The 12,743-nt window shown below is 37.3% G+C and overlaps 1 protein-coding gene across 1 annotated transcript in view; it reads left to right on the top strand.

Moving 5' to 3' along the window:
- Window positions 1-12,743, top strand: part of FAM240B (family with sequence similarity 240 member B) — a 139,298-nt gene that overhangs the window by 17,784 nt on the left and 108,771 nt on the right. Inside the window, exon 2 of the mRNA XM_072747917.1 lies at window positions 4,210-4,285. Coding sequence (XP_072604018.1) covers window positions 4,210-4,285 — 76 coding nt within the window. The remainder of the gene's footprint in view (window positions 1-4,209; window positions 4,286-12,743) is intronic.

Here is a 12,743-nt window from a genome sequence, read left to right as displayed (position 1 = left end):
CTTTAAATCTCAAGCCAAATTCATAGGTTTTCACAATGATTTGAAAGCTATTTAGGTAAGTTGGTGGGGACAGGTGACATGGGGACCCTACTCTTCCGCCACCTTGCCCGCCCCCTGTTTTTTTTTTTTTTTTTATTCATGAGAGACACACACACAGAGAGGCAGAGACACAGGTAGAGGGAGAAGCAGGCTCCATGCAGGGAGCCTGACTTGAGACTCCATCCAGGGTCTCCAGGATCAGGCCCTGGGCCAAAGGCAGCACTAAACCGCTGAGCCACCCAGACTGCCCTGGATCCAACTTTTTAAATCCTTTATTGTATATTCTTGTTTTCCTACAGTAAGCATGCATTACTTTGCTTTAGCAATGTTATGAACTGAATTATATCCCCTCAAATTCATGTTAAAGTCCTAACCATCAGTATCTCAGAGTGTGACTGTATTTGGGGATAAGACCTTTAAAAGAGGTGACTTGGTTAAAGTAAGACTTTTAGTGTGAGCCCTAATCCAATCTGAGTGATGTCCTTATAAGAAGAGATTAGGATGCACAAAGGGACACTGGGGATGCACACACACACCCCGAGGAAAGGCCATATGAGAATGAAGCAAGAAGGCCATCTGCAAACAAAGGAGAGAAGCATTAGGAGAAACCAAGTCTACTGACACCTTGATCTTGGATTTCTAGCCTCCAGAGCTGTGAGAAAATACCCTAGTCTGTAGTGTTTTGTTATGGGAGCTATAGCAAACTAATAACATTTACCCAATCATTTCATTTTGGTTATTTTTATACTTATGAAATGAACACAAGTGCATATATATATGTATACATATATGTGTATATATTTTTTTAATTCAAGCATCACAGAAGCATATATAATTAGAAGTGAGTATCCTTACTTAGGGTCCTAGACTTGCTCTTTAGGAAAAGCTGACATCAACAGTTTCTTGTGTATCTTTCCCAAAACTTGTGAAATTTCCCAAAACTTCAATTTGAATAAGCAAGTAAATATATATGCTATATTTTTATGCAAAATGAGACTATCGTATCTTCACTAATCTGTGCCTTATTTTTTTAACTTACCTGGAAGTCTTTCTATATCAGTAAATTCAGTTCTTGTTTAATGTTTTCCATTATAAAAATGTTAACAATTGATTTAACCAATCACACCAAAGAACATTTATATTGTTTTTCACTTTCTGGCTTCACAAACAATATTGTAATAAGAATATTTGTACATACATTTTTGTATATGTGGATAAGAATTATGGAATAAATTGATAGAAATGAAAATGTTAAGTCAAAAGATAAATTTTTGTTGTTGTTTTTTTAAATTTTGGCTTCTTGACTTCTTATCTTGCAAAGATGTTGTTTTAATTTAAACTCCCACCCTGAATAGACAAGTGCCAATTTCCATAGCTGCTCACACTGTGTGTTATCAAACTCTTGATTATTGTCAATCTGACAGGTGAAAAATGATATCTTACTATTTTAAACTGAATGTAATTAATTGTAAGTTTGGTTGAGATCTTTAAAAAAAAAAAGATTTTATTTATCTATTTGACAGAGAGCACAAATAAGCAGAGTGGTGAGGGAGAAGCAGGCTCTCCACTGAGCTGTGAGCCCACTGTGAGGCTTGATCCCAGGACTCTGGAATCATGACCTGTACCAAAGGCAGATGCTTAACTGACTGAGCCACCCAGGGATCTTTTTATATATATAGGAAACAGCTGGATTTCTTCTTCTGGTGCCAATGTATATCCTCTGTCCATTTTACCATAGATTTTCTTTTTCTTGATTTATAAGCACCATGCCTTTCTTTTCATGTATGTATACACAGTTCTATGAGTTTTGACAGATGCTTAAAGTCATGGAATTACCATATAATCAAGCTATAGTATAGTTTTTTTACTGAAGAATCCCTTCATGATGTTCCTTTGTGATCAATTCCTCTACCAATTTCCAATCCCTGGCCACCACTGATCTGTTATTTATCATTATAGTGCCATATGAAATATATAATATGTAATCTTTTGAGTCTGGCTTTTTTTCACTCAGCAAAATATATTTGGGATTATTTATCATTGTGCATATCAGTTGTCTATTCCTTATTATGTGGGAAACAAAGGCAGAAGAAAAATTATTAATGTTCCTTACTACTGATTGTTTACTGACAAGTCTTTGAAACAGGTAGAGTGACATTCCTCTAGGGACTCAATTGCCTGATGTTGACACCTGCTAAGGATGAAAGGCAATCCTAGCTTGGCCTCCTGATCCTGTAAGCCTTCTTCAACATATAAAACTTCCTTTAGAAATTTTCATTTATCACCAAGATACAAGTTAGCAATCATCCCCCAAGTATATGACACATCGATATACATCTGAAGGGTCTTCCCAACAATAGCTAGCTCCCCTCAAGGTCCTGGAAATCTTATTTACAAAATTCCTTAGAGACTTACACTATCCCTAACCCCTTCCCAACTTGACAGTATATAATGGGCCATTCCTCATGACCCCATTGCAGCTCTTTCTGCCCATGGGTCCTGTCCCTGTCCTTTAATAAAAACCAATGTTTTGCACCAAAGACATCTCAAGAATTTGCTTGGCCATTGGCTTCAAACCCTAACATCTTTCCTATATCATTTATCGTTGCTGAGTATTAGTCTGTTGTGTGGATGTATCATAATTTGATGATCCACTCTCCACCTGAAGGACATTTAGGTCATTTCCAGTTTTTATTATGAATTAAACTGTTGTAACGTTTGCATACAAATTTCTGTGGAACATAAGTTTCCATTTTTCTTGAGTCAATACCCAGGACTAAGATTGCTGGGTCATATGGTAAATGCCAAACTATTTTCCCAACTGACTATACCATTTTGCATTTCCATCACAATGTTACTCAGCTTCCTGACCAATATCTGATTTGAGTTTTGTTGTAAGGGTTTTTTAAATTTTGTCAGGGTTTTTTGGGGGGAAAAGAGGACTTTTTTGTTTTCTTTTTTGTTTGGGTCATTCTATAAGGTTAGTGTTACCTCATTGTAATTTTAATTTGCATTTTCCTAGTTATGTTAAGCATTACTTTTAGGTGTTTATTTGCCATCTATACAACTTCTTTTGTAAAATGTTCAAACTTTTTGACCATTATATTATTTTCTTATCATTTAGTTTGAACTTTATATATTCTAGAAACAAGTCCCTTAACAGATATGTCATTTGCAAATATATTCTCCACTTATGGCTTGCCTTTTACTCTCTTTTACAGTGTATCACTTTGATAAAGACCCAAATTTTCTTTTTTCTACAAATCATGCTTTTTGTGTTGTCTCTAGGAAACTTTTCCCTAACATAGGGTAAATAATGAAGATATTATTTTGTGGGTTTTTATTTTCTAGAAGTCTTGGTCTTACATTTTATATTTAGGTCCATGATCCATTTGGGGTTAATTTTGTATAAGATATGGGGTATGGATTAAAGTCCATTTTTTAAAAATATGAATGTATGATCCTCCAACACCATTTGTTTAAAAAAAAATCCTTCCTCCATTGAGCTACATTTGCCTCTCTCATCAACAATCAATTGGCTATATTTGAGTACATTTATTTTTGGACTCTATTCTGTTCCATTGACTTGTTTGTCGTTTCCTTCACCAGTGCCATATTGTCTTGATTATGATAGCTTTATATTAAGTCACAGAATAAAATAATGTGAGTCTTCAAACTTTCTTCTTCAAAAGTGTCTTGCCTAGGGACATTTGGGTGGCTCATCGGTTGAGCAGTTGAGCATCTGCCTTCCACTCAGGGAGTGATCCTGAGTCCAGGGACTGAGTTCCTATCAGGCTCCCCAAGGGAAGCATGCTTCTGCCTCTGCCTATGCCTCTGTCTCTATGTGTCTCTCATGAATAAATAAATAAAATCTTTTTAAAAATGCCTTGCCACATGAAATTTAGAGTCAGCTTGTCAACATCTACCAAAAGGTTTTGCTGGGATTTTGTTTGACATTACCTTGAATCCACACATCAGTATAGGAAGGAACACATTTGTAAAACTATATATTCATAGATGTTGCTCATTTATTGATTTTTTCTTCATTAATTTGTAAAAGCCATGTGTTTTTCTTAAAAATATTTGTTAGGGGGTGGGGAAAAACAACCTCAATTGGACCAGCAGATATGGAGACAAAAGCACTAAACATTTGTATTTTTCCCTCCTCAGGCTCAGGGAAGAATGGAAACAGAGACTGGAGAAAAGGATGCAGATGCTGGACAATCCTAATGATAAGAAAAAGCAGGCAAGCACAGTGGGCCGAGACCCTCCAGCTTCAACCACTTCATTTTTTTAAAAAATTATTTTTTTTTTCAGCTTCAGCCACTTCAAAGATAACAAGCCACCATAGGCACTCTTCTAGAAGAAAAATCTAACACTCAACCTATGTTGATTTACTAAGCAGGACACTCTCTATTTGCTTTCCCATTTGTAAGGGATTTATGTGTGAAATCTCCCCCAGTGCTAATGGAAGTCATTATCCAACTCAATCCCCTCTGCACAGGACAGAGTGACAGCCAATGTGAAAGGGAAGCTCAGGTTATCTAATATAAAAAGCTCTTAGAATTAACACTCCCCAAGTGTCAAAGATCCATGTAGTGTAATTTATTTCCACAATTTCTTTTCGTTTTTAAATCTGAATATTGTATCTAAGCTTACCAAAGGCAATGACCTAGTTGGGAATTTGGCTTCCCTAGATCTTCTGGAAAAAACAGAGTCAATCTTTTCTTCCTGTGTCTGCTTTTTGGTGAATAAAATGCAAATACTTTAAAAAATAAAGCTATTATTATAAAAAGAATAATTTATTAACAATACATTTGAAAATGAACTGAACTATCTTTCTCTTCATATGAATTTTTCTCATAAACATCTTTAATTAGAAATATGAAAACAAGATAATGCTTAATAAACTTGTTTGTTGTGTCCTCAACTGGTATGTGCCCTGTGTTAACTCCTTCATCATGCCTATCTTGGTTAGCTCTCTGGTACTAGAGCAAGTGTCAGCTCCAGCTACCACCAGACACATTGTGGAATTTAGCCATCCTCAGTGTAGCCTCTTCTCAGTTCTTGAGCATGACCACAAGGCTGGGCAGGTTCTAACAGTCATGGTAACTAGGGTTCTTCTGCCCATAGTTTCCTCTCTGGGGGACAAGAACAGAGAGGGAAGCCCTGAGCACAAAGGAATGCAGATAGCCAGAGAGACCCAGGGGAGATAACTGAGGCAGTTCTGGAAAGGCATCCATCTCTCACTAACACCCAGTGGTAGCATAAACTGCTTCCCTTGGAAAACTAAAAGGGCTTCTCACAGCTAAGAGAAACATGAGGTAGCCAGAGGGTTGGAGAGGGGATTCCACATCCCCACAGTTATGAGATCCAGACCCCTGCTACAGGTTCTTATTCAATTCAGATACAACATATAAGCAGTAATCTACAGCTGGGAAAATCTGATCAAAGTTTGGGAAAAGAAGCTAGTAATAAAATACAATTTTAGTAAGGACAAAGAACCATGGAAATACAGATCAGGTTACCTAACAATATAGAGCAGTTGGGGAAAGTCCCTGCAAAACTGGTGTTTAAGATGAGCTCTATAAAAATGAAAAAGAGTCCATCCAAGAAAAGAAAAGTCATCAAATGATGACAGAAGGGAATAACACATGTGAAAAGTCAAAGAGGAGCGTGAGAACTGCAGAGCAGAGGGTGACTAAGGATCTACAAGGAAGTAAAAAACTGGGAAATGTGTGTCTGTGACACAGAGTGAAGAGGGAGCTGTTTTATAGGAGGGTAGAAAGGGGACAGGGGCCTCTAAAGCCCAGGCTAAAGATTCTGGATTAATCCACAGGAGAACAGAAAGCCACTGACACAGATTTTAAGGCAGAAGAATTAACTGATTAGACTTGCATTTTTAATTTTTGCAAATTTTGTGATACACATACACACACAATATAATTTCATAAATCATTATATCATATATGTTGGCATGCTTTTATTACAGTTTTTATTAACCCTGTGCCCCATAACACATGTTAATAACCTGGTGTGAGTCCTCCTATATTTTCTCCATGTTCACATAGCAGTGTACAGACACACACATTCACACCCACACTTACACATTGATGCAAACATAAATATGCATGCATACTCGCACACACTCTACATCTAAAGAGCTTTGTATGAATATGTTTGTGTGGTAATATTTTACAAAATAAGATCATATGACACTCTTCTACATCTTGCTTTCCTCACTCAACCTTTCTTCATATAAATGCTAGGCCAGTCTAACTCTAATTCATGTTTTTAATGGGATACCCTGATGTAGTTGTTCCATAATAAAGCCAACAATGTTTTTAGAGATGGACAGTCACATAATTTTCAGGTTTTGGTCACTCAAACACTGTGGCAGCTTTCTTATTAAAAGAGTATTTATTTATTTACTTATTCATTCATTCATTCATTCATTCTATTGGTTCTGTACTAGAAAATAGATTCCCAAAAATTGGAAATTAGAACAAACAATAATGCAGCTCCTACTTTTTAAGTCCTACTAGAATGCTTTCCAGAAAGGCTGGTAAAATTCCCATTTGAACAAGCAGGGGGTTTTTTTTGTTTATTTTTAAAGGTTTATTTATTTATTTATCTATCTATCTATTTATTTATTTATTCATTCTATTGGTTCTGTACTAGAAAATAGATTCCCAAAAACTGGAAATAAGAACAAACAATAATGCAGTTCCTACTTTTTAAGTGCTACTAGAATGCTTTCCAGAAAGGCTGGTAAAATTCCCATTTGAACAAGCAGTTATTTTTTTTGTTTATTTTTTAAAGGTTTATTTATTTATTCATTTATTTATTAATGAGACACACACACATAGAGAGAGAGAGAGGCAGAGACACAGGCAGAGGCGCCATGCAGGGAACCCGACTTGGGACTGGATCACACCCTGGGCTGAAGGTGGCGCTAAACCGCTGAGTCACCCGGGCTGCCCATGAACAAGCAGTTAATAAAGAGTTCATCCCTTCTCTCCATATCACTGCAGGAATAAGCACCATAGCATCATAGCTGTTCTTCATTTTTTTTTCTAATCTAAGAGATGACATAACTTGGTTTCTTTGATTCTTAGTGATTGGGCTTTCTTTTCATGTGTTTGTTTATTAGCTTAATTTTCTTGTCTGTGAATTACTTAAACTGACTGCGTGTTTTTCTAAGGTTTGACTTTTTATATCAATGTGTATAAACCATTTATACATTGCAAAACCTAACTCCTGGATTATACTTTGCATTAGGAGTCTGGAAGGTAGGGAGGGCTTGCTTAAACACATATTATCAAGTCTGAAAACCTTAAAGCTATTGAGGAAAAAGTAGACGTTTTTAAAATATGTAAATATGTAAACATAAAAAGCTTATATGTGGTGAAAGTTACCATAAGCAGTGGCTTTGGCAGTTTTTAAAATTTAAATGATCATTTGTTTGCAATTGGGACAATAGGAGAGGTGGCAGGAGGTGAATTAAGATGTTTCCAAAGTCTACATGGCAAAGAACAGGGCTGAGCAGATAGAGTGGATAGGTCATGCAGGTTGATCAAATGTAGGGTAGCAAGGCATGGAGATTCTAAAAATATAAATGTTCATTTGTTTTATTTAAGACTATTTATTTGTTTATTTGAGATAGAGAGCACGGATGCACTAGTGAGGGAAGGAAAAGGGAGACACATACTCCCCGCTGAGCAGGGAGTCCAAGGTGGAGCTTGATCCCAGGACCCTGAGATCATGACCTGAGCAGAAGGCAGATGTGTAACCAACTGAGCTACCCAGGCACTCCTAAATGTTAATTTATTTTAACTAATGTTTAATTAACGTGGGTTAAGTAAAAAGAATATGAGCCTAAAGAGACATCAAAGCTGGATCTGTTACTGCTGGGAACTCAGAACAGGGCCAGATTCCCCGAGGTATGGTTTCCTCATCTATAATAATGGGCATACCATCCTCTGTTTCTCAAGGTGGTTGGGATTAAATGAGCAGATGTGAAAGCCAATAGACCAGGACCTGGTACAAAGCAAGACCTCATGTGTCACAATTCTCTGCCTCATCCCATCCCTTGCTTTCACTGGACTGGGCTCACAGAAAATGAATGACTTGTATGGGGCAGTAGTCACTAAGTCTGCCTGGTGGTCAGAATCACCCAGAAAACTTTTTTAAATTTGTGGATCCCTAGACTTCACTCCCAGAGATTCAAATTCTATTGGTTTGGTTTGGGGCTCAGGAATTTTTGTATTTTAATCATGCTTCTCAGGAGATCCTGATACTTAGGTAGGTTTGGGAACAGCTTTCCTAAAGGACACAGGTTCTAGTGGAAAAGACAAAACTGAGCCAGTCACCAGGCTGTACATTAAATCTCCAGAACTTAGTCATCCTGCACAATTGAAATTTTACACTTTTTGACTAATATCTCACTATTTCACCCACCTCGCAGCCTCTGGCTACCACTGTAGTTAATAATACTGTATCGTATACTTGGAATTTGCTAAGAGAGTATAAACTTTAAATGTTAACACAGATACATGTGGTTTATGTGAGGTGATGGAAATGTTAATTACCTTGATTGTAGTAACCATTTCACAAAATATGTATGTATCAAAACATCACATTGTACTTTAAATATGTGTAATTTTTATTGGTCAATAATACTTTGGTAAAGGGAGGGAAACTGAGTCAGGGTGGTAAGGCCATAAGAAAAGTATGTGAGGTGCTATAAATGGTCCCACCTCAGGGAGGTGTAAAGGTCTCACAGAAGGGGTGAGATCAGGCCTCGAAGAAGGAATCAACTGTAGTGTCAGCAGGAGGATTGGAGGGAGGGAAAGGAGAGGTAGGTTGAGGTTAAATGGGAGGCTCTTGAAATGTTATCTAAGGAGTTTGACTTTAGCACAAAGGCAATGGAGACTCATCAAACGTTTTAAGCAGGGCAGTAACTTGCTAAGAACTTGTCTTAGTAACTGAGTAAAACAACCCTGGCAGCCATGTGGAGAATGCACTCTACAGATATTAGGGATTGTCTTTGTTAAAACTGTGATTATCCAAACAGCCTGATTTGGAAAATATACCAATGTGATCTTCCACTTGGTCCAAGGTGAGTAAAGTACAAATAACAGTGTGGTCGAAGTGATGAAAAACACAGCAAATCTGTCTTATGCCCTGTCTCAAGGTCAACACCTTTAAAATTCCAGCCTTTTATTTTAAAAATATTTAGCACTTTTCCTTTAACAATTTTGCCTGAGATATAGACTGAAAAATAACAAAATCTTGAATTGCACCAATTTAGAGGTGAGTTCAGCTGCTCAGAAGGCTTACTGAATTGAAACCACAGCTTTATTTATGTCTGGCAATGAGCAGCAATAAAAGGTCCTTTTGTCTATCGGGCAAATGATTCAGCATTAATGAAGGAAGAAATTAGAACAGAACATGTCCCTTTTCACAAAGTAATTCAAAGGTGAAATTGTGAAGAACTTTTGACTTCCAGCGCAGTGCCCAAGCCCATGCACCGTATGGTACAGACAAGCTGAAATGGGTGTGCCCAACTAGGAGACACAATGGCACTTAGAGAATTTGCTGCTGGACACCTTAAATGGAGAGGAGAAGGGAGGGGGAGAAAGACACTGGTTAGAAAGATTTACTGTCCTAATCATCAAATGAGATGGACAATACCCAAAGACTATTGGGTAAATTGGAGGATTACTTTCAGTGCTGGGCCACCACCCCCAGCACCATGAGCACTAAAGCATAGCTAAAGTGCAAAGGAGGCACAGAGCCAGGCCTCCCCAGATGACCATGGGCAAGAGAAGAAGAACAAAGAGGAGCTCCAGCCAATCCCATCAGCCTCTGCTCACCAACATGCTCTTTGAAAATGTACAGATTCTAAAGGAAAACAGTAGAATACTCTCACACCAGGAATCCTATGTTAGTTTAGAAAATAATGAGTTTTCTTTGAAAATAGTGAATAATTGCAATTTCTCCAGTTACAAAAATATATATGTTTATGATAAGAAATTCAGGAAAGCAAGAAAGCTTACAAAAATTACTCAAAGTCCATCACCCAACAATAAACACTGCTAATATATTTTTTTAAGTTTTTATTTATTTATTCATGAGAGACACAGACAGAGAGAAGCAGATACACAGGAAGAGACAGAAGCAGGCTCCATGCAAGGAGCTTGATGTGGGACTCGATCCTGGATCCTGGGATCAGGACCAGAGCTGAAGGCAGGTGCTCAACTGCTGAACCACCCAGGCATCCCTAAACACTGCTAATATTTTGAAAACTATCAATCATCTCCCCTATTCATGTAAACTAAAAAAGATCAATAATAGTTTTCCAAAAGTGGGATCTTGTCACAAATAATTTTTGTAAGCTGTTTTTCCACTCAACAATATGTTCCAGACATGCAAAAAATGATAATTACAGATCTACATCATTTCTTTGTCAGTTGCATAGTATTTGGATTTGTAGGAGACAAGGGCAGGCCATCCCAAGATAGACCACTTGGCATGAAAATTATTTTGAGTTAAAAGCAAACAAACCCCAAAGAGTTAAGATAGTGGAATAGGAGACCCTAAATTCATCTGGTCTTTAGAACTCAGCTAGATAATTATGAAATCATTCTGAACACCTGCAAAATCAATTAGAGATCTGAGGGGAAAAAAAATGCTTCACTTCTACAAATAGAAAAGCAACCACTTTTTGGAAGGTAGGATGTGCAGAGACTTGAATCAGAGGCAGTATATTGAAGGATACCTCGTGGGGAAGGAGCCAGCTTAAGGAAGCTACTACAAAGTATTGTAAGCAGTGGAGAACAAAATTGGAACTTTTGCGGGGCAGCCCCGGTGGCGCAGGTGATTTAGCACTGCCTGCAGCCCAGGGCGTGATCCTGGAGACCCAGGATAGAGTCCCACATCGGGCTCCCTGCATGGGGCCTGCTTCTCCCTCTGCCTGTATCTCTGCCTCTCTCTCTCTCTCTCCCTCTGTGTCTCTCATGAATAAATTTTAAAAAATAAAATCTTTTAAAAATAAAAAAAAATGGAACTTTTGCTGCTGGACATCTTAAATGGAGAGGAGAAGAACAATAACAGAACCAATAACAATAACAGAAAAAATAATTTTAAAAAAAACAGAAGGAAAAATAAACAAAACAAAAACAGAGAAAAATCAAGTCAGAAACAAAACGGAGTAAAACAAAATACTAGATCCTGCTGTATTTTGGTCTGATTGTTTAAAGAGCAGGGATGCCTGAGTGTGATAGAGTTCCCAGGCATTGGAAGGGAAGCTGGCTGAAAACAGCAAATCTAGACACTGGCTTTCTGCTTAGTGTTGCCATAAACTCTGAACCACTGCAACAGTCAAGGGACCACTCTTGGGGCAGAGGCCCAGCAGAAGGCAGAAATGCCAGGAAACCCCCTCTCTCTCCACCAGGGAGGAATAGCATTGGTCTGTGCTGCAGGAGTCCATAAAATTTGGAGACTTGAAACTCAGTCATGCATCTGAGATAAAAATGTTTGTTCATAGAACTCTGAACACAGAGTTTGGTTGGAAACTAGGGAGACATGAGTGATTGGCTGCTTTTCTGTAAGGGACTGCTGAAGAGTGGGGGGCATAGAATTTGAGATCAGGGCACAACCATTTTCATCCCCCCATCAGTGCTGAATGCCTACAGGGAGCAAAACAGTGCCACAAAGTGTAATCCAGAGCTGCTTACACTGAGCCAGGACCCCTGGTAAGGGAAGCATTTCTTCAAGAGTGCAAAAGCACTTGAGAATTAGATCAGCAAACCCCTTCATGACAAAACCAAGAGGAACAACTTGTTACACCAAGTTTACCAATCATAGAGAACTGCAAACTTCAGGTCTTGGGGGAAACAGTATATGGCATCTATGGGGCTTTTTGTTTCTTTGTTTATTCTTTAATCTTTCAGGTTGTTTATTTCAGCTATTTTCTTATTTTTTTAATTATTTTTGTTCTTACTTTTATATATACATTATATATATTTTAATCTTGATTTCCATTCATTGTATTTTATTTTATTTTAACTTTATTTTTGTATATATATGTAAGTTTTTCATTTTTCCTATTTTGAGATCTAGTTTCTTTTAACAATCAGAGCAAAATACAGCAGGATCTAGTATTTTGTTTTACTCTGTTTTGTTTCTGACTTCATTTTTTTCTGATCTTGTTTTCTTTATTTTTCCTTCTGGTTTTTTTTTTAACTTTTTTTTCTGTTACTGTTTTTTGTGTTCTCTTTTCTCTCTTTTCACCTATTCTTTTCTGGACATGATGATGAGATGGTGAAATACTCCACAATAGAAAGAACAAGACATAGTACTCATTGCCAGGGATTTAATCAATATGCATATAACTAAGAAGTCTAAATTAGAATTTAAAACAATGACCATAAAGATACTACCTTCGTTTGAGAAAAGCATAGAAGACACTAATGAACCACTTACTGTAGAAAGAAAAGAACTAAAATCTAATCAGGTTGAAATTAAAAATGCTATTACTGAGATGCAGTCTAAAATGGAGGCTCTAACAGGATAAATGACACGGAAGAGTGATATAGAAGACAAATGATGAAGAATAAAGAAGTTGAAAAGAAGAGAGAAAGACAACTATCAGGTCATGAAGGGAGACTTCAAGATTTCAGTGACTCCATAAAATGAAA

Source organism: Vulpes vulpes, chromosome 1, assembly GCF_048418805.1.
Source record: "Vulpes vulpes isolate BD-2025 chromosome 1, VulVul3, whole genome shotgun sequence".
Classification (NCBI taxonomy): domain Eukaryota; kingdom Metazoa; phylum Chordata; class Mammalia; order Carnivora; family Canidae; genus Vulpes; species Vulpes vulpes.
The sequence above is the reverse complement of the archived record's forward strand: the minus strand, read 5'-3'. Positions and strand labels throughout refer to the sequence as shown.